This window comes from Argentina anserina, chromosome 7 (genome assembly GCF_933775445.1).
Source record: "Argentina anserina chromosome 7, drPotAnse1.1, whole genome shotgun sequence".
Taxonomy (NCBI): domain Eukaryota; kingdom Viridiplantae; phylum Streptophyta; class Magnoliopsida; order Rosales; family Rosaceae; genus Argentina; species Argentina anserina.
The window spans coordinates 18,493,738-18,520,419 of NC_065878.1; the positions used below are offsets into that span (position 1 = coordinate 18,493,738).

A 26,682-nucleotide genomic window follows, 5' to 3' on the forward strand; every position below is an offset into this window, starting at 1 on the left:
CTACGATGAGGCTCTTTAGCTGTTTGATATGCCTTCAGAAAATATGCGGCAGAAGAAGATTACATAGGGCTCTCTGAGGGTTTTGTTAGTTATGCCAGAGGTCTTCCTTTAGCTCTTGAAACTTTGGGGTCCTTGTATAAAATAAGTCCGGGTGCATGGAGTTCTGCATTAGAAAAACTACGGAATACTCCCAACAGAACAATTTTTGATGTGCTAAAAGTAAGTTATAATGGACTTGATGAGATTGAAAAGAAAACTTTTCTGGATATTACATGTTTCTCTTTGGAATATGACGCCAAGATTGTCATTGAACTACTGCACAGTCTTGACATGTGCACTTGTATTGCAATAGATGTTCTTGTTGAGAAATCTCTCTTAACTATTTCATCAGACTACAGGTGCACAGTCTTGACATGTGCACTTGTATTGCAATAGATCATAGATGTTCTTGTTGAGAAATCTCTCTTAACTATTTCATCAGACTATAAAATAGGTTTGCATGATTTGATACAAGAAATGGGATGTGAAATCGTGCGACAAGAGTCGTTTGAAGAGCCTGGTGAACGCAGTTGGTTGGGGCTTCGCAGTGATATCTTTCATGTGTTCACAAAGAATACAGTAAGATTTTTGAACATATTAAATCACCAAGCTTTGATAGCAATTTCATTTCATTTAAACATGAAACTTGGTCATTTTTGGAACTGACATATCTGTCATAAGTCATAACAGGGAACAGAAGCTATTGATCGCATATTTTTACACTTGCATGAACTAGAAGAGGCAGATTGGTATCCTGAAGCCTTTTCTAAAATGCGTAAACTGAAGGTGCTCTACATTCACAATTTGAGGCTTTCTCTTGGCCCCAAATATCTTCCTAATTCTTTGAGATTTCTGAACTGGAGTTGGTATCCTTCAAAATCTCTCCCACCAAGTTTTGAGCCAGATGAACTTACTGAACCTAGTTTGGTTCATAGCAATATTGATCACCTCTGGGAGGGAATGAAAGTAAGTTATCGAATATATGTAATCTGCACAACCATTATTAAATTTTTAGTTAATGCATGGAAGCTGATTGATTTTACCATCTTCATGTTTCTTACAGTACTTGCGCAAGTTGAAATCTATCGATCTTAGTTACTCCAGAAAGTTGACAAGGACCCCAAATTTCACAGGTACTCAATGTTAGCGTGAATAACTCCGTGAATCGCGGACGTGATTCACAGAGGAAATTAAGGAATTATTTGTCGATAAAGTGTACTTTTGTTAGCTTATATAGGCCATTTTCTGTGTATAGATCATAAGTGTGGTATACTAATTTAGTTAGTATCAGAGCAGTGCTCTATTTTTTCTGGGTTTCATTTTTCCTTTGCAGTTTGTGGTGCAAGCTCGGCTGACGAGCTCGCTGTCACCCTCCCTCGGCGCACAGCCCTTCGGCGACGTTAGCAAGCCACTCGGCCAGCTGGCGGCGACTTGCTTGCCCTCGACGTCGTACCGCTGCAAAACACTCAGTTGCAATACCCGACTCGTCCAACTCAGCTCACCCACCCCACCGAGCTAGGGACTGCATCGCCATCCTTGTTTCGTAGCCGGTCTTGAGAGGGACTGCTCCTCTCCTCCTCGACGAGCGCCGGTGACATCCTGGTTGACTAAAGGCCGGCAACATCTCTCTCCACCGCTGCCCTTTAGTTTCCGCCGCTGCAAGCTCTCCACCACAGCCGCCACATCAAGCTATCCTCCTCTCCACCAGAACCGCCGCATCGAGCTCTCCACCTCTCCACCAAAGCCGCCACATTCACCACGCCATTAGAATCACCGCTACCAAGAAAAAAAATTCGAGTCACCGTGCTCCGGATCCGACTGGCCCGACCCAAATTCAATCCGACCCGACCCGATCCGGCCCAAGACTCGACCCAAACTAGACCCGATCCGGCCCAGAATTGATAGTCTTGATTGTCAGTGTAGGTACACCGACAGTGCACATGCACCCAAGACAGATTCATATTAGTTTTTTGGTATTTCCGCTGTATAATTCTTGATTTTTTTAAATTTGTTTTTCAATGGATTCTGGAGACGAATCTGATGTTCCGAAATTTAAAGTATATGTTAAGAGTTCTGACAGTGGGTTCTTTGGGGGAACTAAAGTCAATGGGACCAATTTCCGTAAATGGAAGCGAATTATGGCGGCTCATCTTCGAGGAATGCACAAGATGGGGCATGTAACCGGAGTAACTAAGGCTACTAGTGCAGATGATATTATTGCATACACTAAGTGGGATGACGATGATAGTCTTGTGATGTCCGTCTTATGGAAAGCTATGAATGAAGATATAGTTGATCTGGTGGAGGCATGTGACATTGCGCATGCAATATGACAGACACTTGAAGGCTTATATACTAATGACTCTGATTTCATACAGGTTCATGAGTTAATGTGCACCGGTGGGGTGCAACAAGATGGGCAACCGGTGGCGCAATATTTCACCAAACTAAAAAATATTTGGGCTGAGATTGATGTGAAACGTCCTTGCATGATCAAGAATCAGGAGGATATTGTTTGGTACCAAAGTGAGAAGGAGCTTGAGCGAGTTCACTATTTCTTGAAAGATCTTGATGCCAAACATAATAGTGCGAAAGGGGAATTGCTCCGAAAGATCGAACCCCCTAGCCTAATTACAACTTTCACATATATCCGGAAGGATGAATCTCACCAGGAGAGTCTTCATCACACACAAGTTGAAGTTTTCAGTCTTACTGTTCGTGCTAGATCTCCCGCACCACCCCTTCAGCAGGCCACTTCATCAGCAAAGACCACCATCAGGCTTTGGGAATCAGCCCCGCCCTCCTTGCTCTTATTGTCATGATACTAACCATGCTTGTGCGACATGTTGGAAGTTGTATCCACACCTTCGGCCTAAGAGGTCTAATTATCGTCCCAAGGCGAAAGCAACTATTCAATTCGTCCAAGAACCCGATATCTATAGTGTGGTTGGACATGATCATCATACAGTAGGAGGAGCAATATCTACCGCATCCACAGCTAGTTGTGGCAAACTTGGTATGGCTTTAAATATTTCTAACTTTGTTGGTTTTGATACATGGATTATTGATTCTGGTGCGTCTGATCATATGACTTATGAAAAATCTTATTTTACCGTGTTGTCTCCTCTACCAGTACCATATGTTACTAATGATAATGGTGAGGCATTCCCCGTATTAGGGCAAGGGTCAGTTCGTATTACTCCCACAATAAAGCTTCACAATGTGCTATATGTACCTGTTTTTCTCATCATTTGATATATGTTCCCCAATTGAACATTGACGCTAAGTGCTCTATGACATTTTTTCCTATGTATGTGATATTTCAGGATCTTCTCACCAGGGAGTTAATTGGTTGGGGGTATCTGAGGGGCCGGTTGTTTCATATGGATCAGACATATGCGGGAGAGAAACCAGTGGCACAATCTCAGACCGTTTTAATCTCCACTTCTGACAAGCTAATTGAAGTTTGGTTATAGCATCGTCGTTTAGGGCATCAATATTTTAGTGTTACGAAAAAATATATGCCTACTTTGTTGATTAGTGTGGATGAGTCACTTTTACGTTGTGAGACATGTGTTTTGGGCAAGAGTCATCGATCTACTTATTCCCCTAATACTTCTAATAAACGTATTTTTCTTTAAGAATTAATTCATTCTGATGTTTTGGGACCCTCCAAAGAGTCTACTGTGTCAGAGATGCGGTATTATATGTCATTTATTGATGATTGCACCCGTTTTTCATGGATTGTTCTCCTCAAACTAAAGATTAGGGTTTTCCAGCTTTCAAACCTTCTATAACATTGTCCAAACATAATATAATGCCACAGTTAGAGTTATTCGTTCTAATAATTGGGGGGAATATGTAAATCATGTCTTTCAGGAGTTCTTTAACACACACGGAATTGTTCATCAAACAACGTGTCCTTACACACCTGAGCATAATAGAGTTTATGAAAGGAAAAATCGTCATTTACTTGATATGGCTCGGTGTATTTTTTTTAGTGTCCATATGCCTCAGTACCTTTGGGGTGATGCTGTCATAACTTCCGCCCACCTCATTAATCGTCTTCCATCTCGTGTCCTTCAGGGAAATGTTCCATATGAGGTGCTTGCATCTCATGTCTCCTTACCCTCTTTTCATAATCTTCCTGCCCGTGTTTTCGGTTGTGTTGCTTTTGTCCATTTTCCAAAACACCAGAGGTCTAAGTTGGATGCCCGGGCCGTTAAATGTGTGTTTGTTGGGTATGGAGGACATCATAAAGGGTACCGATGCTATCATCCACCTACTAGGAAGTACTATGTCACTATGGATGTTATTTTCTTTGAGGACATGAGTTATTTCCCCTCTTTCGATACTGCTCTTCAGGAGGAGAATTCGTATTTTGAATAGCTGTATTATGGAAAAAGGGAGACAAATAAGTCAGTAGATATGGTGACAAGTTCAATTGAGATTACCAATATGTCAGCTACACAGGCACCATCGGATGATTCCGGTGTCGTCACTCCGGAGATTCAGGTACCAGAAGATGACAACACAACAACCCCTCATGTTTCCCATACTACTGTTTATATACCTGGCCAATGCTTTCCTGGTACGGAAAATCACTCATATGAGGTTAGTCATTCTATTAGGGCTAATACTAGTGAGGTTAATAGTAGACAATATGTCTTGCCAAATAGGTATACTCGGGGTCAGCCAACAAAAAAATATGAACCTACCATTCAGGCTAAAGCTAAGTATCATGTGGCAAATTTTATGTCTACCAAAAGATTGTATAAATCATATGAATCATTTGTGAATCAAATATATACTGTATCAGTACCTAACAAAGTGCAGGATGCATTGAGAGATCCAAAATGGAGGAAAGCAATGGAGGAAGAGATAGAAGCATTACAAAAGAACAATACTTGGGAGCTTGTATCTCCACCACATGACAAGAAGACTGTGGGATGTCGTTGGGTGTTTACAGTAAATCATAATCCAGATGGGTCAGTGAGCCGGTATAAAACACGCCCAGTAGCAAAGAGGTTCACCCAGACATATTGCATAGACTATGATGAGACATTTGCACCTGTTGCAAAGATAAAAATTATTCGGGTATTGCTCTCTTGTGTTGCTAACTTAAACTAGCCACTTAGATAGTTTGATGTGAAGAATGCATTCCTCCATGGAGAACTTACAGAAGAAGTGTACATGGATCTTCCGCTTGGATATACGGCCGCTTCTCTAAGTAACTTTGTATGCAGATTGAGAACGTCTTTGTATGGTCTTAAACAGTCACTCGTGCTTGGTTTGGAAGATTCTCACAATTCATGAGGAAAATTGACTACAGACAGAGTAATTCAGACCACACATTATTTCTCAAACATCAACAAGGAAAGGTAACAACCCTAATTATATATGTTGATGATATGGTAGTTACTGGGAATGGTACTGTTGAAGTGGATAGATTACAGAAACAGCTAGCCACAAAGTTTGAGATGAAGGACCTAAGTACACTCAAGTACTTCTTAGAGATTGAGGTAGCCCGAGGAAGTGATGGTATATATCTGTGTCAGAGGAAGTACGTCTTTGATCTACTAACAGAGACCGGTATGTTGGATTGCACTCCCATTGATACTCCTATTGAGCAGAACCATCGGTTATCAGAATATCCAGATCAAGTGCTTACTGAAAAACGTCATTATCAGAGGCTAGTTGGACGCCTGATTTATTTATCACATACCAGACTAGATGTTGTGTATGCAGTAAGTGTAGTGAGTCAGTTCATGCATAATCCCAGTGTGGACCACATGGATGTTGTTATAAGGATTTTGAGGTACTTGAAGTCAGCTCCAGGGAGAGGAGTAATGTTCACTAATCACAATAATATCATTGAGGTTTGTGGCTTCACAGATGCAGACCGGGCTGGAAATATTACAGATCAGAGATCCACATCAGGGCACCTTACCTTTGTTGGGGGTAATCTTGTTACATGGAAGAGTAAGAAACAAAAAGTGGTAGCTCGATATAGTGTTGAAGCAGAATACAGATGTATGACTCAGGGAGTGTGCAAATTGTTATGGCTTAGAAATTTTCTACAAGATTTGGGTATTAAGCCTAAGTGTGCTATGCAGTTGTACTGTGATAACAAGGCAACTATTGATATTTCACAGAATCATGTGCAATATGACCGTACAAAAGAGCAACTTGCCGATATGCTCACAAAAGGAGTGTCTAAGAATGCAATTTATGACTCACTTAGCAAGTTGGGTATGGTTGATGTGTATGCGTCAACTTAAGGGGGAGTGTTAGCGTGAATAACTTCGTAAATCACGGGCGTAATTCACGGAAGAAATCAAGGAATTATTTGTCGATAAAGTGTACTTTTATTAGCTTATATATGTCATTTTCTGTGTATAGATCTTAAGTGTGATATACTAATTGAGTCTCAAAACCTCGAGAAGTTGGTTCTTGAAGGTTGCACGAAGTTAGTTAAGGTACATGCATCCATTGCATTGCTTAAGAGACTCAAAATTTGGAATTTCAGAAATTGCAAAAGTATCAAGAGTCTACCAACAGTACCAAGTGACGTGAAAATGGAATTTATTGAAACTTTTGATGTATCTGGGTGCTCAAAACTAAAAATGATTCCAAAATTTGTGGGTCAAATGAAAAGATTATCAAAGCTTTATTTGGGTGGGACGGTTATTGAGATACTGCCTCCATCATTTGAGCTTTTGAGTGAGAGGATGGTGGAGCTTGATTTGAGTGGAATTGGTACAAGTGAGCTGCCTGTGTACGCCCTTTTTCTTAAGAATTCATTTCTCCCTTCTGGTTTATTTCCAAGAAAGAGTCCTCACCCTTTGCTTCGTCTGTTATCTTCTTTTAAGCATTTGTCTTCATTGACAGAGTTAAAGCTGAATGACCGTAATCTCAGTGAAGGACAACTTCCTGATGATATTGGTTCATTATCCTCCTTAAAGTACTTGGAACTCAAGGGAAACAATTTTGTTACCCTTCCAGTAAGTGTTCATTGGCTCTCTAGCCTTGAATGTCTTTATGTGGCAAAATGCAAAAGGCTCCAACAATTACCCAAACTTCCATCAAATTACAGCTTAGGAATATATACCGAAAATTGTACTTCCTTACAAGTGTACCCAAATCCAGCAGATATCTGCAAGGGGGATTATTTCCTCATTTGCGTCAATCACCCTAGAGTGGGTGGTGGTAATAATCAAAATTCTAGTTATTATTTCTTATATTCAAACTTAAAGTGGTTGCTTGAGGTAACATTCATTTCCTTTGTCCCTCCACTCCTTTTATTGTCGTGTGATATGATAGTTGGTAACTTGGTATGGTGCAGGAAACCCCTTGCTCTTTTGGAGATTTCAGTTTTGTAATTCCTGAAGGTGAAAATTGTTGAGTGGTTCAGTAATCAAAGTGTGGGAGACTCGGTGACTATGAAGTTACCTTCTTATGCAAGTAGTAGCAGCAAGTGGATTGGGGTTGCTGTGTAATTATACCTCAAGTGAATCCGTCAGCCGTTCCTGAAGACGATAGTTTAGATCCTGATAACAGTTTAATTCTATGTAAATGGAATGAATCTTATAGCTCGACTGGTTCAGATTCCGTACTAACCCAAATTGATTCAGACCACCTGTATTTAGTTGTTTTGCCTAGTCATGTCTAGAAACCTAAGAACTCTCTGGAAGATGACGCATGCGATGAGGTGAAGTTCGTTTTCGAAACCACTCAAGCTGTAGGAAGCAAGGGATGCATAAAAGTGAAGAAATGTGGAGTTCGGGCACTTTACGAGCATGACATGGAAGAACTGATCAGTAGGAATGAACCAGTCCAGCAGCAGCGTTTCTCTTTACGAGGCTATGGATGAACAGAAAGGTGCCAATTTAGAGGTAGCAACAGCGGAGGTGGTGACTCTGACGACGAGTATTACTCTGCAGAAGATTGGGTTGAGCATACCGTGTGCCTGAAAAGTCCTGAAAGGCTAACACCCTCAGCATATGTAACGAGCAAGTGACTACTGCACATTATGTCTTCTTGTTGCAATTTAATATTCTCAACATGTTTCCGTTGTCACTCATGTGCTTTAATGTCAAGACACTTGTCATCATTTTCTCTGCCATCTTCATCAGTAATTCATTATATTCAGTGATGGAGGCCAGTGATTCAGTAAGGAAGGCCAGTTTTTATCCAAGTTAAAATAAAACGCTTGTGGCACAAGTAAGCATGTTGGGACATGATATAGGCACAAGCATAAGCATAAGCATAAGGCATATATCTCTAAAATCTTGGCTTTGACTTTGCGTAGATGCTTCATCTTGCGCGTTACTCTGTATTTGCATTATTGTTTATATATATTATAGCATTATTATTAATTTCATAAACAAGAGTTGTGATGCCCCCCATGTTCTTACTTGCAATCATCAAAGTCAAAGTCGTCTAAGATTGTCCACATTCAGCTCCGCCCCTCTGTTTATCCCCCTTTTGAAATCTCTTGCTTGCTACCATATCTCTTTCCATTTCCTTGCCTGTCATGGTATTTCTCCTTTGCCTCTGAAGTTCAGTAGATCTTCTTGTAATTTTGAAGCAAAGTTGTTGTGAATCAGTATCCAATGGCATTGAGCACCCAAGTCGGGGCCTCCATTGATTCATCTTTTTCATGGAAATACGATGTGTTTTTGAGCTTCAGAGGCGAAGACACCAGGAAGGGCTTCACAGATCATTTACACGACAAGTTGAGGTGGCGAGGGATCAGGACTTTCAGGGACGACCCCGAACTTGAAAGAGGCACAGCCATCTCCCCTGAGCTCCTCTCAGCAATCGAGCAATCCAGGTTTGCGATCGTTGTTCTTTCGCCAAACTATGCTTCTTCCACTTGGTGCTTGCTTGAACTGTGTAAGATTCTTGAATGCATGGAAAAGAGGGGGACAATCCTGCCGATCTTTTATGAGGTCGAGCCGTCTCATGTGAGACATCAAAGGGGTAGCTTTGCTGAAGCGTTCAGTGAACATGTAGACAAGTTTGGGGAAGATAGCAAGGAAGTTGAAAAGTGGAGAGATGCTTTGTCAAAAGTGGCTAATCTCGCTGGCTGGAGTTCAAAGGATTACAGGTAAAGCCGATCTAGCAATCTTACCTAATGATCTTACCACAGAACTTAATTTGTATTCAATACGTTTGTTTATTTAGTATGGTAATGTTCATTCCTGTTTTAGGTATGAGACAAAGCTTATTAATGAAATTATTAAGGTACTGTGGACCAAAGTTCACCCTACTTTCACAGTGCTCTATTCCTCGGAAGAGTTAGTAGGAATGGAAAACAAGCTGGATGACATAGATGCTCTTTTAGATACAGAAGCAAATGATGTTCGCTTTATAGGAATATGGGGGATGGGTGGCGTGGGTAAGACCACCCTCGCTAGAATGGTGTATGAGAAGATTTCTCATCAGTTTGAACTCTGCATCTTTCTTGCTAATGTCAGACAGGTTTCTGCAAGACACGGTCTAGTTCATCTACAGAAACAAATTCTTTCCCAAATTTTGAAGGAAGACATTCAAGAAGGTCGAGTATGGAATGAGTATGATGGAATGACGAGGATAAAGAGATGTTTATGTAATAAAGCAGTTCTTCTAGTTCTTGACGATGTGGACCATGTGGAGCAACTGGAAACCTTGGTGAAAGAAAAGGCCTGGTTTTGTTTGAGGAGTAGAATCATCATTACAACTAGGAACCGACATATACTAGTCGCCCATGGTATAGAATCACCATATGAGTTGTTGGGGTTATATGGTGATGAAGCTCTCCAGCTCTTTAGTTGGAAAGCTTTTAGGAAATATGAGCCTGAAGATGATTATGCCGAATACTCTAAGAGTTTTGTTATGTATGCTGCAGGTCTTCCTTTATCTCTTAAAACTTTGGGGTCTTTCTTGTATAAAAGAAGTCCAGTTGCATGGAAGTCTACATTGCAAAAATTACAGCAACTTCCCAACACATCAGTCTTTGAAATTTTGAAAATAAGTTATGACGGACTTGATGAGATGGAAAAGAAAGTTTTTCTGGATATTGCATGTTTCCACAGGCTGTATTACGATGAGCTTATGATCGAACAAGTCTACAGTTCCGACTTTTGCACTCGTATTATAATAGATGTTCTTGTTGAGAAATGTCTCTTATCTATTGAACTAGAAAACAACATTGAAATACATGAACTGATAGAAGAAATGGGACGCGAAATAGTTCGAAGAGAGTGCTCTGAAGAGCCTGGTGAACGGACTCGGTTGTGGCTTCGCAAAGACATTTTTCATGTGTTCACGAAAAATACGGTAAGATTTTATACATCAAGCATGGACATCACTATAGTTTTCTGTAACATCAATACACCATACGTTCATATGTTCTGGAATTAACTTATCTGACATTTTCAATTGTCAGGGAACAAAGGTCATCGAAGGCATATTCTTACATTTGGACGAATTAGAAAAGGCAGATTGGAATCTTGAAGCCTTCTCCATAATGTGTAGACTAAAGCTGCTCTACATTCATAATTTAAAGCTTTCTCTCGGCCCCAATTGTCTTCCTGATGCCTTGAGATTTCTGAATTGGAGTTGGTATCCTTCAAAATCTCTCCCACCAGATTTCCATCCGGATGAACTCACTGAGCTTACTTTGGTTCATAGCAATATTCATCACCTCTGGAATGAAATGAAAGTAAGTTATCCAATATCTGTTACAAGTTTTATTATATTTTATAGTTCATGCATGGAAGCTGATTTTTCTACCATTCTTTATATATGATTCCTACAGTTCTTGCCCAAGTTGAAATCTATTGATCTTAGTTACTCCATAAAGTTGACAAGGACCCCAGATTTCACAGGTATTCCGAACCTTGAGAAGTTGGTTCTTCAAGGTTGTACGAATTTAGTTCATATTCATCCATCCATTGCATTTCTCAAGAGACTAAAAATTTTGAACTTTAGAAACTGCAAGAGTATTAAGAGTCTCCCAAGTGAATTAGAAACGGAATCTCTTGAAACATTTGATCTATTTGGCTGCTCTAGACTGCAAATGATTCCAAAATTTGGGGGTGGGGTGAACAGATTATCAAAATTGTATTTAAGTGGGACTGCTATTGAGAATACACCTTCATCGATTAAGTGCTTCAGTAAGAGTTTGGTGGAGCTTGATTTGAGTGGAATTGTTACTAGAGTATCATCTTTTGGCTTATTTCCAAGGAAGAGTCCTCATCCTTTGGCTCCTCTGTTAGCTTCTTTGCAGCATTTCACTTCTTTGACGACATTAAAACTGAATGACTGTAATCTGAGTGAAGGAGAAATTCCAAATGAAATTGGTTCTCTGTCCTCCTTGAAGAACTTGCTACTCAGAGGAAACAATTTTGTTAGCCTTCCTGCCAGCATTAATTTGCTTACAAAGCTTGAATATATTAATGTGGAGGATTGCAAAAGGCTCCAACAATTGCCAGAGCTCCCATTAAATGACGATTTATCGTTAAGAACCGACAATTGTACTTCATTACAGATGTTTCCACATCCACAAGATGTGTGCAGATTACTGAGATTTATGCTTGTTTGCACAAATTGCTCCAGTACAGTTGACAATCAAGATTCTAGCTTTTTCTTGTATTCATTGCTAAAGCGGTTGCTTGAGGTAACTCTCTCTCTCTCTCTCTCTCTCTCTCTCTCTCTCTCTCTCTCTCTCTCGTTGTGATATGATCTTGTTTGGTGCATGCAGGAAACCCCTTGTTCTTTTTACTATTTCAGTTTTGTAATTCCTGGAAGTGAAATCTTTGAGTGGTTCAATAATCAGAGTTTGGGAGACTCGGTGACTGCTAAGTTATCTTCGGATGCAAGTTACAGCAGCAAGTGGATTGGAGTTGCTGTATGTGCTCTATTAGTACCTCAAGACGATGCATCTGCCATTCCTGAAGATGATGAGTTAGATCCTGATACAAGTGGAATCAATTGTTCCTGGGATGGATACAGTTCTGGTGTATCAGTAGTTGGTTGCAGTGTAAAACACATTGTTGCGGATCACCTTTACTTTGTTGTTTTACACAAGCGTTTCTTAAAACCCAAGTACTGTCGGGAGGACATGTGCAATGAGGTCAAGTTTGTTTTTGAGATCAATCGAGCTGTAGGAAACAACAGATGCTTGCAGGTGAAGAAATCTGGAGCCTATGCACTTTACAAGCACAACAGCAGCATTTCTCTTTACATGGAAGAGACTGTGGATTGTGATTTAGAGAAGCCAGCATGTGAACAAGGTGAGGCAGCACCGAGCACAAGTGGTGGCTGTGATGAGGATGTATACTACTCTGCTGAAGAGTGAAGAAGATCGAAGACATTGTTTTTCTTTGAAACATTCGTGTCTCAATGCCAAATTACAAGGCTAATACTGCTATACTTAGGTATATACAAGTCGTATCAAGTAAGTGACCATCTAGATTAAGTAACTTGCTTCCTCTGTCTCTCATGTGCTTTTACAATATCTGATTTGTCATTTTGATTAATAACACGAATGATATGTTATATCAAGTAGTTTATATGAATAATTCATATAATTCAGTAAACAGTTGTCTAGAGTCAATAATTGGCGGTTTTACTTATTGGCGTAAGAAGCCTGTTAGGGTGCTGGCATAATACAAAAGAGAAGTTACAGAAAGGATCTGTTCGAAATCAACAGATGAAAGCTTCAACTGAAAGATGCACAAAATTGGTGGCATTTGTTAAGTTTCAGTTTCAATCTACCACAGGTTACGTTTTGTCTTGCTGCTAGTTGGATCGGACTAATGTAAAGTAGTAGGTGGTGTCCTCAATATCTTCTTCCAGCCAATTCCCAAGGGTACATCTCTCCAAAGCTATACATGTCCTATTCTTTACTGGCTTTCCCTTGGACAAAATCTCATGTGCCTAGCACATCCATTCTATGTAGACTTCAACAAAGTTGCCAAGCTTAGTGTTAAATCATCTTCCAGAGTTACAGGTTTGCGTAAAACCTGGTTCCGGGGAACGTAGCGGCGGTGGCTCCGGGTTCCTCGCTTTTGTGGTTTTATGTAGAAGGACTACGTCTTCCGTAATTGAACGGGGATGTGTATCGTTTAGACTCCAGAAATATGCTTGCATTTAGTCATGTAACAAATATTTGAAGTAAGAATTGTTAGGGGGAGGCCCGCACGTGCGAGTTCTGCGAAGTAAGCAGCGTCAACACAACGGCCAGCCTATGCCCCTCCAAAAATTAATGCGCGATTTTAGAGTATGCGCGGCGAGCAGCTCTCACCACTCGCTTTGTTTTCCTTACTCATTAGTTTAAGGCAAGTTTCTTCGTTGCCAAGCACCTCTTTTTTATATCACTACACTTTGGAACTACTACTTCTTACCTTCGATGTGGGATCCGTATAGAGTTTTAATTTATATTCCTTCTGTTATTTCTAGCATTGCTTTTAACTGTTGTAATTTGTGTGTCTGTCTCGATTTATGTATATACTAAAATCCCGACACTGAAGTCTGCCTGCAGATTGCGTGGAATGGCCGCTTTTTTCGCCATTGAAATCCGTTTGTACAATTTGTATATGCTAAACCTTCCCATCTTGGATATGAAAGTAAGTTCTCTCGTAACATTGCAACCCCGTTTGTTGAATATAAGGGTGTAAGGACATGACCGAAGTTTGATCACTTGATGGTTGCTGCATCAAATTTATAAAATCTCTGCTATATGGAAGGGGCAACGGTGTTTTTGTGTTGACAAGAATCAGCAATAGTCTGGATGAATGGATTTCCAAGTAGAATTTTAATCAGATTTGAGGTCTTGGGAAGCTAGTATCGATCATGCTCTGCAATGCTTGAGCTAAAGTTTTTCAGACCCCTAAAAGTCCAATTTTTTAGCTGCAAATCATACCAAGTCTTTGGTCATTTAGCTTATTACTCCCAGTAGCAGCAAGCAATGATAGTCCCTGGTTAAATAAGATCACCATCAATCTATAGAGTCCCACTGCTAGTTTCTTCCCTTTTCGGTGGAGTAAAGAATAGCATTACACAATATACTCAAATGTTTTGCAGGACCCAGAGACTAATCCACGTTGGGACAGTTCATTTATGAATTATGAGTGCGCAGGAGACCGAGAGAATAACAAAGAAACTGCGAAAGTTGATTCATTACATAAAATTGTACATTGCCCCCATTTGTTGTCTTTTCCTGTTGCTGCGACAATGCTTTACATTTTACAACAGAGGAGACTAATTACATGGAAAGAATGAATCCTCAACCTAAGGTAGGGAACCTGGCTAGAAAAAATGTAGGGGGATTTCTATATGAAGTTATGAACTTATAAAGAAAATCAAGAAGACTTTCGAGGCAAAAGAGGCTCCAACTGAGGGCTGTCCTTGCTAACTAAAGATGTCTGGTTCCCAGATTCCAGCTCGGACATTGATGAATCCTCTGCTCTTTGTCTAAGATAACTCTGGAAAGAACTCTGTCTCTCTTCAGTTAAAGGGTCAGCTTTCTTAGGTGTCTCTTTTAAGCTCTGAACATGCTGAAGGCAAACTTGAACAGCATCATGCACTCTTACAAAGTACCACTCCTTGCCAATCAGCTCTACTAGGCCTGCTCTCGATAAGGTCATCAGAGTTTCTCTATTGAGATTTGAAATGGCAATCTGTATTGCAAGCAGATAGTTGGAAACAGCATATTATAAACAACATTTCAAGGAATTTATAATTTTATAATGATGAGGAAAAATCTCTATAAAGGAACAAATACCTGGATGTCCCGCAATTTGTACTCCTGATGCAACTCTCTTAATGCTTGTACACCACTTGAATCTATATATGTTACAGCTGAAATAAGAAACAGATCCAATTCAGTAATTCGGAATAATCATCATTCACATCAACCTTTGAACAAGGAGAGCACTAGCATTCTTGATCTGCAGTTGCAAATTTAGCATACTTTCAAACAACAATGTTTGGCATTCTTTATGCAGCTTGTGCCTGCATGCATCTCTATTTATCAAGAGCTTCTGAGTAGCATATGAAAAATGAAAATAAAGACTTAACTAACAAGACTTACGTGCCATCTCTAAAATAACAAAATGAATTCTTTCAACTTCTGGTCCACGACTAGTAGATTTATCAACCTCAACTTCATATTCACGTAGCCTGACAGAGGAAATGAATTTATTATTTAGATTTTTTCTTTAATGGGGAAAGCATAAAGTTTACATTGCTGTAGAACTTGATATGTAAACAGGTGTTATAATGAGAGAATCACATTTATTACATTTGTTGTCTATTATCACAATAGTAGATCATGAAAATTTACCTGTCTTTTATGTAACTAATGTTCGCAAAGTAAATAGGTGCATCAATCCGAACAATCACAATTCCATTGTATGTATATGCTTCCGGATATTGTTGTGTATTTCTATAAACAGTGGTACCTGGGAGACGCCCCAAGACAGCTGCAACACAAAAGAAACTAATGATTAAGGATGCTTGGGTTTAAGAGACTACAGGAAAGGCAGAAAACAATGAAGGTGGTACTGATAACCAACCAATAGAAGATTAAAACTTAAAAAAGGATGCAGTGATTTTTGGAGAGTGTAAAGTAGAAAGAGAGTCACTGCCATCCCTTCCCAATTATATAAAGTACACGAATATGATAGCAGGGTGCACCTTACCTCCAGATTTAGTTTAAGGTTAAAATAAAGCATAAATAAATGAATATTTTGTGGTGATACAGGAAGCTAAGATCTTGGACATCTGCTTATATGCATAAACATTTTGTAATGGATCAAGTATACACACCAATATGGGGATTCGCTGATTCATAGATAACAAATGCAAGTGCAACACCAACCTGCAATCACCAACATGCATCAAATTTAAAAACTCGAAAGAGGAAAGGTTAGACAGGAAACAATAGATAGCTTCTTTCAGAACTTCAGTGATAATCAGGCAATTTGTATACTACTTGATTTTTCCAAGCTTCTAACCCAGTAAGAATCGATGGACAAAGGTTTACCTATCAGGCTAATGCAAACAAACCCGAAATACTTTTGTTGCAACGGATAGATGAGTTACTACCAGGGCACTTGACTTGTTGATATATGTGGACAAGGAATTCCAAAATATTATTTGATTCAATGCCATATAACTATTTTTATCCCAGTGTAACTGATATAACCTGCTTTAAGTACTCACCCCGACAAGGACGCCAATCTCAATGCCAAGGAACAATGTTGTAGTGCTAGTAATGGTCCAAAGAAGAAAATCTTTCTTATCCACTCGCCATAAAAAAATAGCCTCATCATAATCCACCTGAAGTTCATTATAAAAGGTGAGTTCTAAAAAATGGTGGTTACCAGTTCAAGTGTGCATACCATGATTTAGGGCACCAAAACGCACAATCGCAATTATCAATAAAAAGAAAGCATGATACCCCCTTCATCCATGAGTTTATCCATGAAAATGTAACTCATTAGTGTCATTTTTTTTAGCCAATGAACTTAGCCTTTCACAGAAAATGCATAAACTAATTGCAACTGAAATGATAACATGGTAGATTCTAGTGTCACTTATAGAGTTATAAGTTAATGTCATATATGAAGTCTAAGGCGTCAGATAATACTTTGCAATACTTAACATAATAAAAATAGCAAAAGCAAAACGAAAGCTAGAATATGTATGCACAACTCCTTCAAACTGTAGAATACTCACCAGGCCTATTACAGCAGAAATGACGATGGCTGCTAGAGCACACTGGTATAGAGAAAGTTATTGTTAGCACATAAGAGTCAATATCCGTACTTGAATGACAAAATAGAATTTTACAATCCAATACGACAGAGCATAAAATAAAATAGCTCGCATCTTGGAGTTTGGTAAATGCCAATCCCACAACAACAAATTACTGATCAATTGTAATGAAGAAAATATATAGTTTCGTTCAGAAAAAATTCAATGGAGACAGTAAAAGCCATCAGATATGGCCTGCACAAAATTGCATACCCAAATGAAAGACAAACAAATTAACCCGGACATACCTGGGGTATGGATTCAAACAATTCCGTCATAAAAAGGAGGGCACACCCCATTATAAATCCCATAACAATTCCAGATAAGCCAGTTTTTGCTCCACTTTCATGATTCACAGCTGATCTAGAAAAGGATCCTGCATGACATCATTAAATTAAAAATTGTTAAGGATACATGAAAATCCATTTGTGCAATACGTGCAAATCAAGGTTGCAGCTCTTAAAAGCTAGTACAAACCTGACCTGTTGTAGGGTATGCAGAAAAAAATGAACCAAAGATATTTGCCACACCAAGCCCGAACAACTGTTTAGAAAGAAACAGGACTAATTAGATATATTACAGGTTCTTGCTACCCACCACCAAGCAGAACACATCTAACAAGAAAAACTGATGCAAAGACTGTAAGAGAGGCATGTCAATATGCGAGGTTTGACTACGAAGTGTTTACTTAGACTAATCTCTTTCTTTCTTTTTTCAACAGATAATGAACAGCTTTACTTTTTTGTATATTGCAAATCCAGCTTTTTCCAAAATCATACCTCTTGATTTGAATCCAGCTCATACCCATTCTTCGCAGCTAATGCTTTTGCAATGCCCACAGATTCCTATAGTTCAAATTGAATCCTCTTGAGGATCAATATAAAAGAGAAAACAAAATGAAATCTGAATCGATGTACAGAACTCCTTTTACCAAAATAGCTACACCAGTGATGAGAAGTGCAGTTGGAATCAAAGATGTAGCATATCCAAAAGCTTTAGGGATAGAAAAAGATGGAAGGCCCTGTGGTATGTCTCCCACCTAAAGACCACACATTTCCATTAAATACTTACTGCTACCATAAAATAATGTAGAATTACGAACTATTGTAAAGCAAACATACACATGAAAACAGAAGGAAGACAAGGAAGCATCCAATAGGCGAATGGCAACACAATCAAATTTATCTTTTTATGGCTGAATCTAATATATATTATTTTATGCCTTAGTTTCTTACAGATTGTAAAAAAGGTACCTAATTAGGTGATGAAAATTTCAGGAAATTCTATCATTTCATGTGACAGTCCTACGTTCAATCTAGGGAACACAGCACACTCCTTTACTGTCCCAAATTTCAAGCAGATTGCATACCAAAGCTGGGTAGCTTTCATTCTGAAGAATGTACTTACAACGTCTATATAATTCAAGTTGATCAATCATCTAGTTAAAGTTCTTTTCTGGAATTTCATGGACGAGAGATCCATTGGTGTTCACAAGCCAGAGTTTCAATACAGATGCATAGCAGACTTATGTAAAGTAGATAAAATTGACTCTAGCGACTCTACTTACCAATTGCAACTAACATTTAATGACTGCACTGTTCAGTTGGATAAATCTAGAAATTATAATCGAAATTTGGTAAATGGATCTCTTACCAAGGATATGGAAGATGGATTAACTATTTTCACAAAAATAGTGCCCGAAAGGACTGCAGTGAGAGGACCTGCTGCTCTCAGGAACCGCAAGGATTTTCTCGTCTTTCCCTGAATGTATAAATTTGAAATGAGAAACAGAATTCTGTTAGGAAAAAAAAACATATTCTGCCAAAATTATAACAATAAGGCTCATACCAAGTGTTTCATGGTCAACAGTATCGCAAGAATGACGGATCCCATTACAAAAGGGGGCCATGAAAACTACAAAAGGAAAAACCTGCTATGGTTAAGAAATGAGCTGATAAGTATAACATAAAATAACACATTGTAAACGGACATCTCACATCTACCTCATGTAAAGATAAGTTTTTAAACCACTGGAGAGCTAACTACAACAGAGACTTGCTTGTGGAAATTCTCAAATATGTAATGACCGAGTCACTATCAGTACATAAAATCATATAATGGTATATTAAAAACACAATGCAAACATGCAATACTTGCTTTGGGATCCCCACGGTAAGCCCAGACAAAAGTAGAGTTGTAGAAATAGAAGTTAAAACTATTATATAGCACACAGGATTTCACTCAACAGAACTATTATAGTATTATATCATGAACATTCCAGGAAATGCAGAATCAAATTGCCAATGTATGTAAAATTCATGAGGAATCTAATAACAGTCAAGTTACCAAATAGCTGCAAAGGCACATGAAAAATCCCAAACTCAAATATGAATATAATAACAAAAGTTATACCACTTGGGCATGCAAGGAAAGCATACCGCATCAGCTCCGGATATAATGCTCACAATCAGTGGCACAATCTTGCTACTTCGTTCAACATCATATCCCAAGAAGTACTTTGCTTGAGATAAAGCGATCACAATGGCTGAAGCAGTCGTAAAGCCAGAAATGACTGAGTGGCTGATGAAGCGAATAATCCATCCAAGCCTGGACAGGAGAAGAATACAATGTAAATGAAACTAAAAGACCAATCCTTAGACTAAGAATTACAAGAGCTTGAGGTGTTAGCCAGGAAAAGTACTTTGTTACTTACAGTAATCCATCTATCTAGCAACAATGATCAAACACCCTAAAGCTGCTTCTTTGGGATAAAATGATAGTTTGTAGTTTTTAATTAGATTTTGATAATGTTAAGACGAGTACAAGCTAAACCAAATATTATGGTTGGATTGCAGGTTACTAAGTAATGCATAAGTACATCTACATAACCATGATACTAAACAGGATAAATCGCAGGTACCTTAAAAGCCCCAAAATGCATTCCATGATCCCAACCATGAGTGCCAATAATATTGCCAGCTCAGTGTACAGCGCATCAGAAGAATCAACGATGCCACTTAAAACATTGGAAACTAGGAGCGAAACCAACGCTACTGGACCAACAGCTAGCTGACGAGACGAGCCAAATATAGCATACACAAATAAAGGCACAAAACCGGAGTCTGCCTTGCATAATGAGGGTAACAATTAAATTTATAACGTGGATATAATAACCAAAATAAATTACGATAAATTTTCAGTAACTCAGAATATACCAAAATAAGTATGACTATCAGCAATTTTAGCACAGGGTTGGAGCAGCCACATTTTTGTCAAACGATCATTTTATAAAAGCACTCTTTCTCCAACTCAATGGCACTAAACTGTCTCAAACTCTCATGAGTCGAGATTTTACATTATTCAGATTTTATTTGACATGACATGGTCTAAAGCTCCTCTACCTATTCAGCTCGAGGGTAACCAAACTAAAAAACCAAATAGAAAGCTCTGCACTTTTAAGTTTTAATCAAAATCAAACTATTGGAAAAGAGGACTCCTAATCCAAAATTACAGAAAGCATAATAAGAGAAAACAACAACTTAAAAACAGTGTAACTATACAAAACTTCATTAAGATTGGGTGAACTTACAAAGACCGTATATAGGTTGAAGCCCTGCCAATTTTGCATAAGACATTGCCTGCCATTTCAGAGCAAAAAATCAACAGAACAATTAACAACTAAATATCAAACATGCATTAACTAAATAAGACAGCCAGACAAGAATTAGTAACATCTTTTTCTTTTACAGAAAAGATATATAATTTTTACGAAATTTACTGCTGGTCTATAAGTTCAGTAAACTTCACACGATTGTTCTTTACCATCACGCATAGTAAAAACAAAAAACTTACTGTTGACAATTTCTCAGCTTCCAAGTGAATGAACAGAAAGAACAATTATTAAACAGAAGACTATATGAAGATTCCTATAGCCAATAATTAAATAAATATATTCAATCACCGAAAGGTAAATGCTTGATTATTAATACAAAATTTACTGTTATATAGTGCCAAAGTTTATAAATTTTACTGTAGTTTAGGCTGAATCAAGAATGAATTACTGCGTTACATTTTGTTGATTTTACATTTCTTGCTTGCATTATCTTCAATTATCTCAGCGACCATAAAAAACGACGACGTTTGAATGAAGCGAAAAACACACAAGAGTGTATGTACCTGAGGAACGAGCATGACGCCGACGGTGATTCCGGCCATGAGATCGACCTGGAGATAGTCGCGCCACTTGTAGGTCCGAATCCACCGGAAGCACGGCAAGAACAGCTCCAGCCACTCAGTCCACGTCATGCTGACGACCTTCGATTTCCACCTCGACAGCCCGGCCCACGCCGCGTTTGACGACGTCGTGTCCGGGTGCTGCAGAGGGATAATCCGTACGGTTCGGGTCGTCGTCGGCATGGTGGTGGAGGAGGAAGACGCGGCGGCTAAGAAGTCGGAGTCGCTTGGGGATGCGTAGGTTATCTCCATGCGCACCACCGGCGCATTTGGCTTTATAAATGCAACAAAAAAACGCGCGCGGCGTTTTGGGAGGGAGGCACAGCCAAAAGTGGTTGTGGTCCACTCCCTGGGGGCACAATCGTAATTCCACAAAATCGTTTTCGGGAGGTGGAGATTTGGAGAGGAGAGGAGTGTATATATATATTTTGAGTGATGGCTTTTATATGCAACACCTACACACCCCCGGCGGCTACTATCTTTTTACCCCGCGGGGTAAAAAATGGGTGTGAATCAGTGAAATAGATGCGATTTACTGCTTTCCCATGAGCGAATCAGCTTGGTTTGTTGGAACTACCAAATTTACATCACGAGGATAGAAAGTTGGATTTGGTAATTAATGGTTTTGGGGTGAATTGTGATTTACCCGGAAATAGAAAGTATTCATGAGACTTTTCTAACCATAAACACAGATATAGAAAGGTCGGCGGGTCAGAATGAATGTGGATGATACTGCAGTTACGTTCAAGACTTCCAAGTCTTCAATCATTGAGATCCAGGTAACGTGCAGGGAATTGTTGTGCTTGCAGCTTGCCACGTGGATGATTGAAAGTAGTTAGCGTGTTCACTGATGAGTAGTAAAATAGAATTACTCAGAGTCGTGTAACTGAGATGACTCTGACTAGAGCATTCTCAAAGAGGATGTAGCAAGGTTTAGTGTCGTTCTTAAAGCCATTCAAACAAAGGAACAAAGAAAGGAAGACAACTATAAGCAGATGATGAATTTGTAATATGGTTCTTGAATTTGGTCATGCATAGTTCCTATTTATAACCATATGAACGAGTAGATGAAGAATGGACTAATCAAAGTACGTAGTTCAAGCATCAGATCAACGATCTCAACTCCCCATCTAAAGCAGAGTATAGTGCATGTATAGAGTATTGCAAGTCAAGAGTTTTTATATACCGCGGAATTTCTAGCTTTGACATTTTACATTTTTAAGCAGAATTTTCCACAAATCTATATCTCTAATGGAGATTTGGTCTCTGTTTTCGTCGTCCCTTGTTTTCCACTCCTTATCCAGTTAACCAGTCTTGCAAAGTCGTAAAACTCAGCAAAGTAGAACTCATACACTCGGCCTAAATTTCAACACAAGCATGATTTGCTTATTTAGGAAGATCTTTTAGCACTGAATTTAGGCTCACACATCCGTTTAATCCTAATCACTTTGCATAAGCTGCAGTCCTGCATAACAGCATAAGTATTCCTTTACTATATTGTTCATATTGACTGATTCTACTTCTGAGTACTCGAATATTTGCGAGCTGCATTGGTTAAAAGATCCAGTTACAAGCTCTCTTCCTTCAATAAAATACTTCAACTCATCTAAGACTTCTCCACCATCCTGTAATTAACATGTTAGTGGTTAAGCATCATTAAGTTAATAGTGTATTATATCGTATCATTGCATCTTTGCATAGAAGACAGAAGAAGAGATGCTTTTGTACCAACTCTTGCTATGTGATAAAAAACATAAAAGAAACATTAGAATGAGAGGCCGGGACTATATAAAAAGATGTGGTATTCATTTAAATTAATGAAGTATTATGTCTGGCTACATGATGCATGGACCAGCATTCATACCCAGTGTACCAGAGTTGCGTGCTACATTCTTGACAACAAATATCTACACATTTCCAGTTTTCATATTGCCTTCCCATTCACCATCATCTTTTAACATTCAAGTTGATGCACTGAGGGATCTGACATTCCTTGTTTCTAAGAGTGCGATTGTGCATGCTCGGGTTTGTGACTGAACTCATAATCCAGATGAACAAAGGCACGCTCGATTTCAGGCAGGAGCTCGAGCTTCTCCTGCAATGCTTCGCCTATGTCATGAGCTTCTTGTAAGGGCATGGCTGCTGGGAGGACAATGTCAACCTCGACAAAGTAGTGTGAGCCAAAGGTGTATGCACGGACTGTGTCGATATGGCGTATTGCCTTGTGGTGGTTCCAGCAAAGGTATGTCAGTTTTTGTAAATATTCTGGAGCAGCTGATTTTCCAACTAGGGAATTCACATTTTCCAAGACAGTCATTGACCAGGTGCGAATAGTATACAGGGCCAGCTGCAGAAAATCCAAGAGTTAGATGCAATCATGAACGGCCAGTTTATTAGTCAGATAGGATTCAATCACTTGATCAGGATCATGAACCCCCATATAGGGAACTCAAGATCAGCAAGATCAGTTGAGCATTCAGAGTATGTCGTAGCCACGATTAACCTCAGTTGATCAAATATAAATCGACCAGCTCTATAATGTCTGATATCCTAGCACTAAACATCTATGCATAGCATACGATTCACTACCAGGGTACAACCTATCTAATTGTACTATAGTAGTCTCTCATATCATCCCCTTTTCATCACATGCAATAGTCCGCCCTTACTATGCATATGAGTTCTCATTCTGGTAAACTATATAATGTGGGTGAACAAAGAGTGAAAGCCAGGATTGAGAGGGAAACCACTTACAATAATAGCTCCAACAGGGTCCATCCAATCATCAAAGTAATTAGCAAGGAGCACAGCAACCAGACCAATGATGTTGGTGATAACATCAAAGAAATGATCCTGGGCATACGCTTTGACAATTTCATTGGTGAAAGTGCGGCAATAAAGCATCAGAAGCAATTTCACCAAAGTGACGCCAAGCATAATCCCCACAACCCATCGCTCTTGATCTTTGGTCAAGCTGAACTCATCCTCCTGGTAAGACATACAAATTCGCAAAGCAAGAAGAAGAAGCTGAATGGTAATTAAGGCCAACTATTTTAGATATCAGGCAATTCAGGTCACAATCACTTACATCAGATATCAGGGTCCTCATAGACTCTAAGATGATCTGCAGTCCCAGAGTTGCCATGACTGAAGCAAAAACCAGGATTCCCTGCAATTTGGTTTATATTTTGGGTATCAGACGTGAAGAATCATAAATACATATACCATAAATCAGAAAAGAAACAGAAAATGAGAAGACATTCTTTGAAATGATTCAAACAATATAATTCTTGATCCTCTTCCATGTCTGCGCAGTTTAAAGCTAAATGACGGGCTTGCTTGGCATCAAACCTAGTGAAGCCATAAGCAGGTTCATTTGGAAAATACCCAGACGAACTTATATGTATAATCCTCTAGACACATGACTGAATCAATCCAAACAAATACCAAATGGCACCTCTTGCAAGCCAGGTAAAATGAACAGATCACTCCTTTACCATGCAGACGAGGAGAAAGAAAATGCAAAGAAAAAGGTTGAAGATAGTAAATGGATCAAGATAGACTTATATGAGATCCATATGGGAAATAACTATAACCATGGTCAGGCAGAACGCATATGTCATTCCATGTACAGTTTGCATATAACATATGCACATACATTGAAACCAGTACTGAACATCGCTCAACAGGAAGCAACTTAGAATAAAGTCAAGAAGAAATAATTATAAGTTTCCTCATAGTTACAAATTATCATCAACTTGGGAAGTCCACAGAGGAAATAGACATCAGTTCCCATCATCAACAGAAGAGATATGAGAATGCTCCTTTTAGCATATTAACAGATAAGGATGAGATTAGAGTATTAGACAGCCGCATACTATCCACGATGCAAACTAAGACTAGCAGCGCTGCATGTTTGACTACTGATTGCACCTATGGTATCATATGAGTAACATACTTTCACTATATCTATAAAGATTGGCACGAAACAAAGGTTTGTGTGTGCAACATAACTTGAATCTATAGAAACTAAAAGATGTTGAAGTGAATTCGAGTTGTATGCATTAACGTCAGATGTAATGCAAAACTATGAATCTATTGCCATGAAGAACAACAGTACAGATACTTACCAGCGGCTGCATACGTCTCTTGCCAATAGGATACTGATAAGGGTTCGGGGTTTGCATGGAGAACGCAGTAAACCACAGGATGAAGCCAGACAAAAGATCAAGCAATGAGTCCAGTGTGGACGCAATAATGGCCAATGAACCACTTCTGTAAGATGCATAAACTTTAGCTGCAAAAAGAGCCATGTTCGCAACATTTGATATCCGGATGGCAAAGGTCTCACTTTTAGCCAAATTGTCCCGCTCTTCCTGCAATCAAATGCTTCCATGTATCAGTTAAAATTTACACCGACTATACCTTCGTTCATAGGTAGACACACACAATACAGATAAACATCAAACCTTTGACATCCCAGGAATAAAACCCCGCTCCGCTAACGCATCCATCTCGTTAAATCCCTCGAGCATTTCCACCTGCTGTTGATAGTACTCCGCCACGTTATCCTCCGGGCCTGAATCCATTAAGCAGAACAATTAAAAATTAAACTTGTAAAACCTCTTTCTCAGCTGATTGCAGCTCTATATCGACAGCAAAAACACCCGAACTCGTCGCGACTAATCCCCCTTTGCTCTATCAACCCTTCACAAAGCATGAACTTCAAGTCTTCTAAGCTATTCAACTCCAGCACACTAGCACTAAGCATCTCCAATCCACCTCTACTTTAAAGCTTTGACAAGTGCTTCTTTATAAAGCAAATTCAAAGCACAAACCAACCAGTAGAATCACAGAGCAAAAAAAAAACATTCCACACCGCACAAATCAAATTTTGACATATTTCACAAGCACAAAAGAAGCAAAATTCTTCCGACCAAAACACGGAATAGAATATTTGCCATATCAAATCATAACAGCCAAAGATCAAAGAACAGAATATAAAACACTAGGCTACTTTAGCCATGAGGATATATGGCGAAATTACCTTTAACCCCAAGACAGTCCTGGAAGCCCCGCGGCGGCTTCTCCTTGTGCTCCGAGGACACCTGGAAGCTCTCGAAATTCAGCCTCCACGAGCCGTCGACATTGCCGGAATCTCGCAGCAGCGACTGCGCCTCCTCGTGCTCGGAGGCCACCGGCGACGCCATTTCCGGCGAGGGGGCGGGGTGGGTTGTTGGAAATAGGGAGAGAATCCGAGGGCTTTTTGGGAATGCAGAAATTATGTGAGGGACGATGCTGGTGTGGTCTGCATAGTCGGAGATTTGAAAACCAGGGAAAGTGGAGTGTAATAAACCCCGAAACTTGAGCGCGATGTTTCGCCACGTGGGCGGACATGATGGCGTGACGGGATCAGGGCCACGGATTCGTGCGGGAAATGAATATGGTGGGGCCGCGTTTTGGGGTTGGATTCTGGGTTTGGGTTATCCAGTGTGGGTGAGTTTTGAAGGTGCTTTGACTTTCAGCCGTTTGATTTTGATCAGGTGGCTGAGAGGGAGTGAGCAGTCAAACTTGGTAGGGTTTTTTTTTGTTTTTATAAAA

General features: G+C 39.4%; 3 protein-coding genes and 1 non-coding gene across 5 annotated transcripts; 1 reads left to right on the forward strand and 3 right to left on the reverse strand.

Moving 5' to 3' along the window:
• The first annotated feature begins 8,566 nt into the window (after positions 1 to 8,566).
• Positions 8,567 to 13,026, forward strand: LOC126801729 (TMV resistance protein N-like). Of its 2 annotated transcripts, XM_050529176.1 has the most exons (5): positions 8,567 to 9,151; positions 9,255 to 10,362; positions 10,472 to 10,747; positions 10,844 to 11,704; positions 11,789 to 13,026. In XM_050529176.1, the coding sequence occupies exons 1-5, from the start codon at positions 8,655 to 8,657 to the stop codon at positions 12,383 to 12,385; spliced, it is 3,339 nt and encodes a 1,112-aa protein (XP_050385133.1). In that variant the 5' UTR covers positions 8,567 to 8,654; the 3' UTR covers positions 12,386 to 13,026. The 2 variants fall into 2 exon arrangements, with proteins under 2 accessions (XP_050385133.1, XP_050385134.1); XM_050529177.1 differs by lacking the exons at positions 10,472 to 10,747; positions 10,844 to 11,704; positions 11,789 to 13,026 and having other exon boundaries at positions 9,932 to 10,090.
• Positions 13,027 to 13,216: 190 nt separating this feature from the next.
• On the reverse strand, positions 13,217 to 13,371 carry LOC126804263 (U12 minor spliceosomal RNA). Its single transcript, XR_007673219.1, has one exon. It is a non-coding gene; the product is annotated as a U12 minor spliceosomal RNA (small nuclear RNA).
• An 809-nt stretch (positions 13,372 to 14,180) lies between these two features.
• On the reverse strand, positions 14,181 to 21,476 carry LOC126802006 (probable sulfate transporter 4.2). The gene is made up of 17 exons (XM_050529519.1): positions 21,025 to 21,476; positions 20,438 to 20,486; positions 19,769 to 19,970; positions 19,287 to 19,455; positions 18,697 to 18,762; positions 18,502 to 18,609; positions 17,780 to 17,887; positions 17,628 to 17,693; positions 17,331 to 17,391; positions 17,097 to 17,224; positions 16,771 to 16,812; positions 16,255 to 16,371; positions 15,859 to 15,910; positions 15,374 to 15,512; positions 15,122 to 15,210; positions 14,813 to 14,889; positions 14,181 to 14,708 (listed from the first exon to the last, which is right to left on the reverse strand). The coding sequence occupies exons 1-17, from the start codon at positions 21,331 to 21,333 to the stop codon at positions 14,391 to 14,393; spliced, it is 2,100 nt and encodes a 699-aa protein (XP_050385476.1). The 5' UTR covers positions 21,334 to 21,476; the 3' UTR covers positions 14,181 to 14,390.
• A 1,396-nt stretch (positions 21,477 to 22,872) lies between these two features.
• LOC126801519 (metal tolerance protein 11) lies at positions 22,873 to 26,387 on the reverse strand. Its single transcript, XM_050528897.1, has 6 exons — positions 26,129 to 26,387; positions 25,551 to 25,660; positions 25,212 to 25,457; positions 24,170 to 24,250; positions 23,836 to 24,069; positions 22,873 to 23,428 (listed from the first exon to the last, which is right to left on the reverse strand). Exons 1-6 carry the CDS (start codon positions 26,289 to 26,291, stop codon positions 23,081 to 23,083), a joined length of 1,182 nt encoding a protein of 393 aa, XP_050384854.1. The 5' UTR covers positions 26,292 to 26,387; the 3' UTR covers positions 22,873 to 23,080.
• Between the last annotated feature and the right edge of the window lie 295 nt (positions 26,388 to 26,682).

What these genes read in the sequence shown, in the direction of transcription:
- LOC126802006 (XM_050529519.1), bottom strand. Translation starts at nt 21,333, where the DNA reads ATGGAGATAACCTACGCATCCCCAAGCGACTCCGACTTCTTAGCCGCC. An exon ending in TGTTGACCATGAAACACTTG is followed by an intron (nt 18,610 to 18,696) that starts GTATGAGCCTTA and finishes TTATACATTCAG; the next exon opens with GGAAAGACGAGAAAATCCTT. An exon ending in ATCAGCGAATCCCCATATTG is followed by an intron (nt 15,513 to 15,858) that starts GTGTGTATACTT and finishes TTTGTGTTGCAG; the next exon opens with CTGTCTTGGGGCGTCTCCCA.
- LOC126801519 (XM_050528897.1), bottom strand. Translation starts at nt 26,291, where the DNA reads ATGGCGTCGCCGGTGGCCTCCGAGCACGAGGAGGCGCAGTCGCTGCTG. An exon ending in TGAGGACCCTGATATCTGAT is followed by an intron (nt 24,070 to 24,169) that starts GTAAGTGATTGT and finishes ATGTCTTACCAG; the next exon opens with GAGGATGAGTTCAGCTTGAC. An exon ending in ACCCTGTTGGAGCTATTATT is followed by an intron (nt 23,429 to 23,835) that starts GTAAGTGGTTTC and finishes GATTTTCTGCAG; the next exon opens with CTGGCCCTGTATACTATTCG.
- LOC126801729 (XM_050529176.1), top strand. Translation starts at nt 8,655, where the DNA reads ATGGCATTGAGCACCCAAGTCGGGGCCTCCATTGATTCATCTTTTTCA. An exon ending in ATGTGTTCACGAAAAATACG is followed by an intron (nt 10,363 to 10,471) that starts GTAAGATTTTAT and finishes TTCAATTGTCAG; the next exon opens with GGAACAAAGGTCATCGAAGG. An exon ending in ACCTCTGGAATGAAATGAAA is followed by an intron (nt 10,748 to 10,843) that starts GTAAGTTATCCA and finishes TGATTCCTACAG; the next exon opens with TTCTTGCCCAAGTTGAAATC.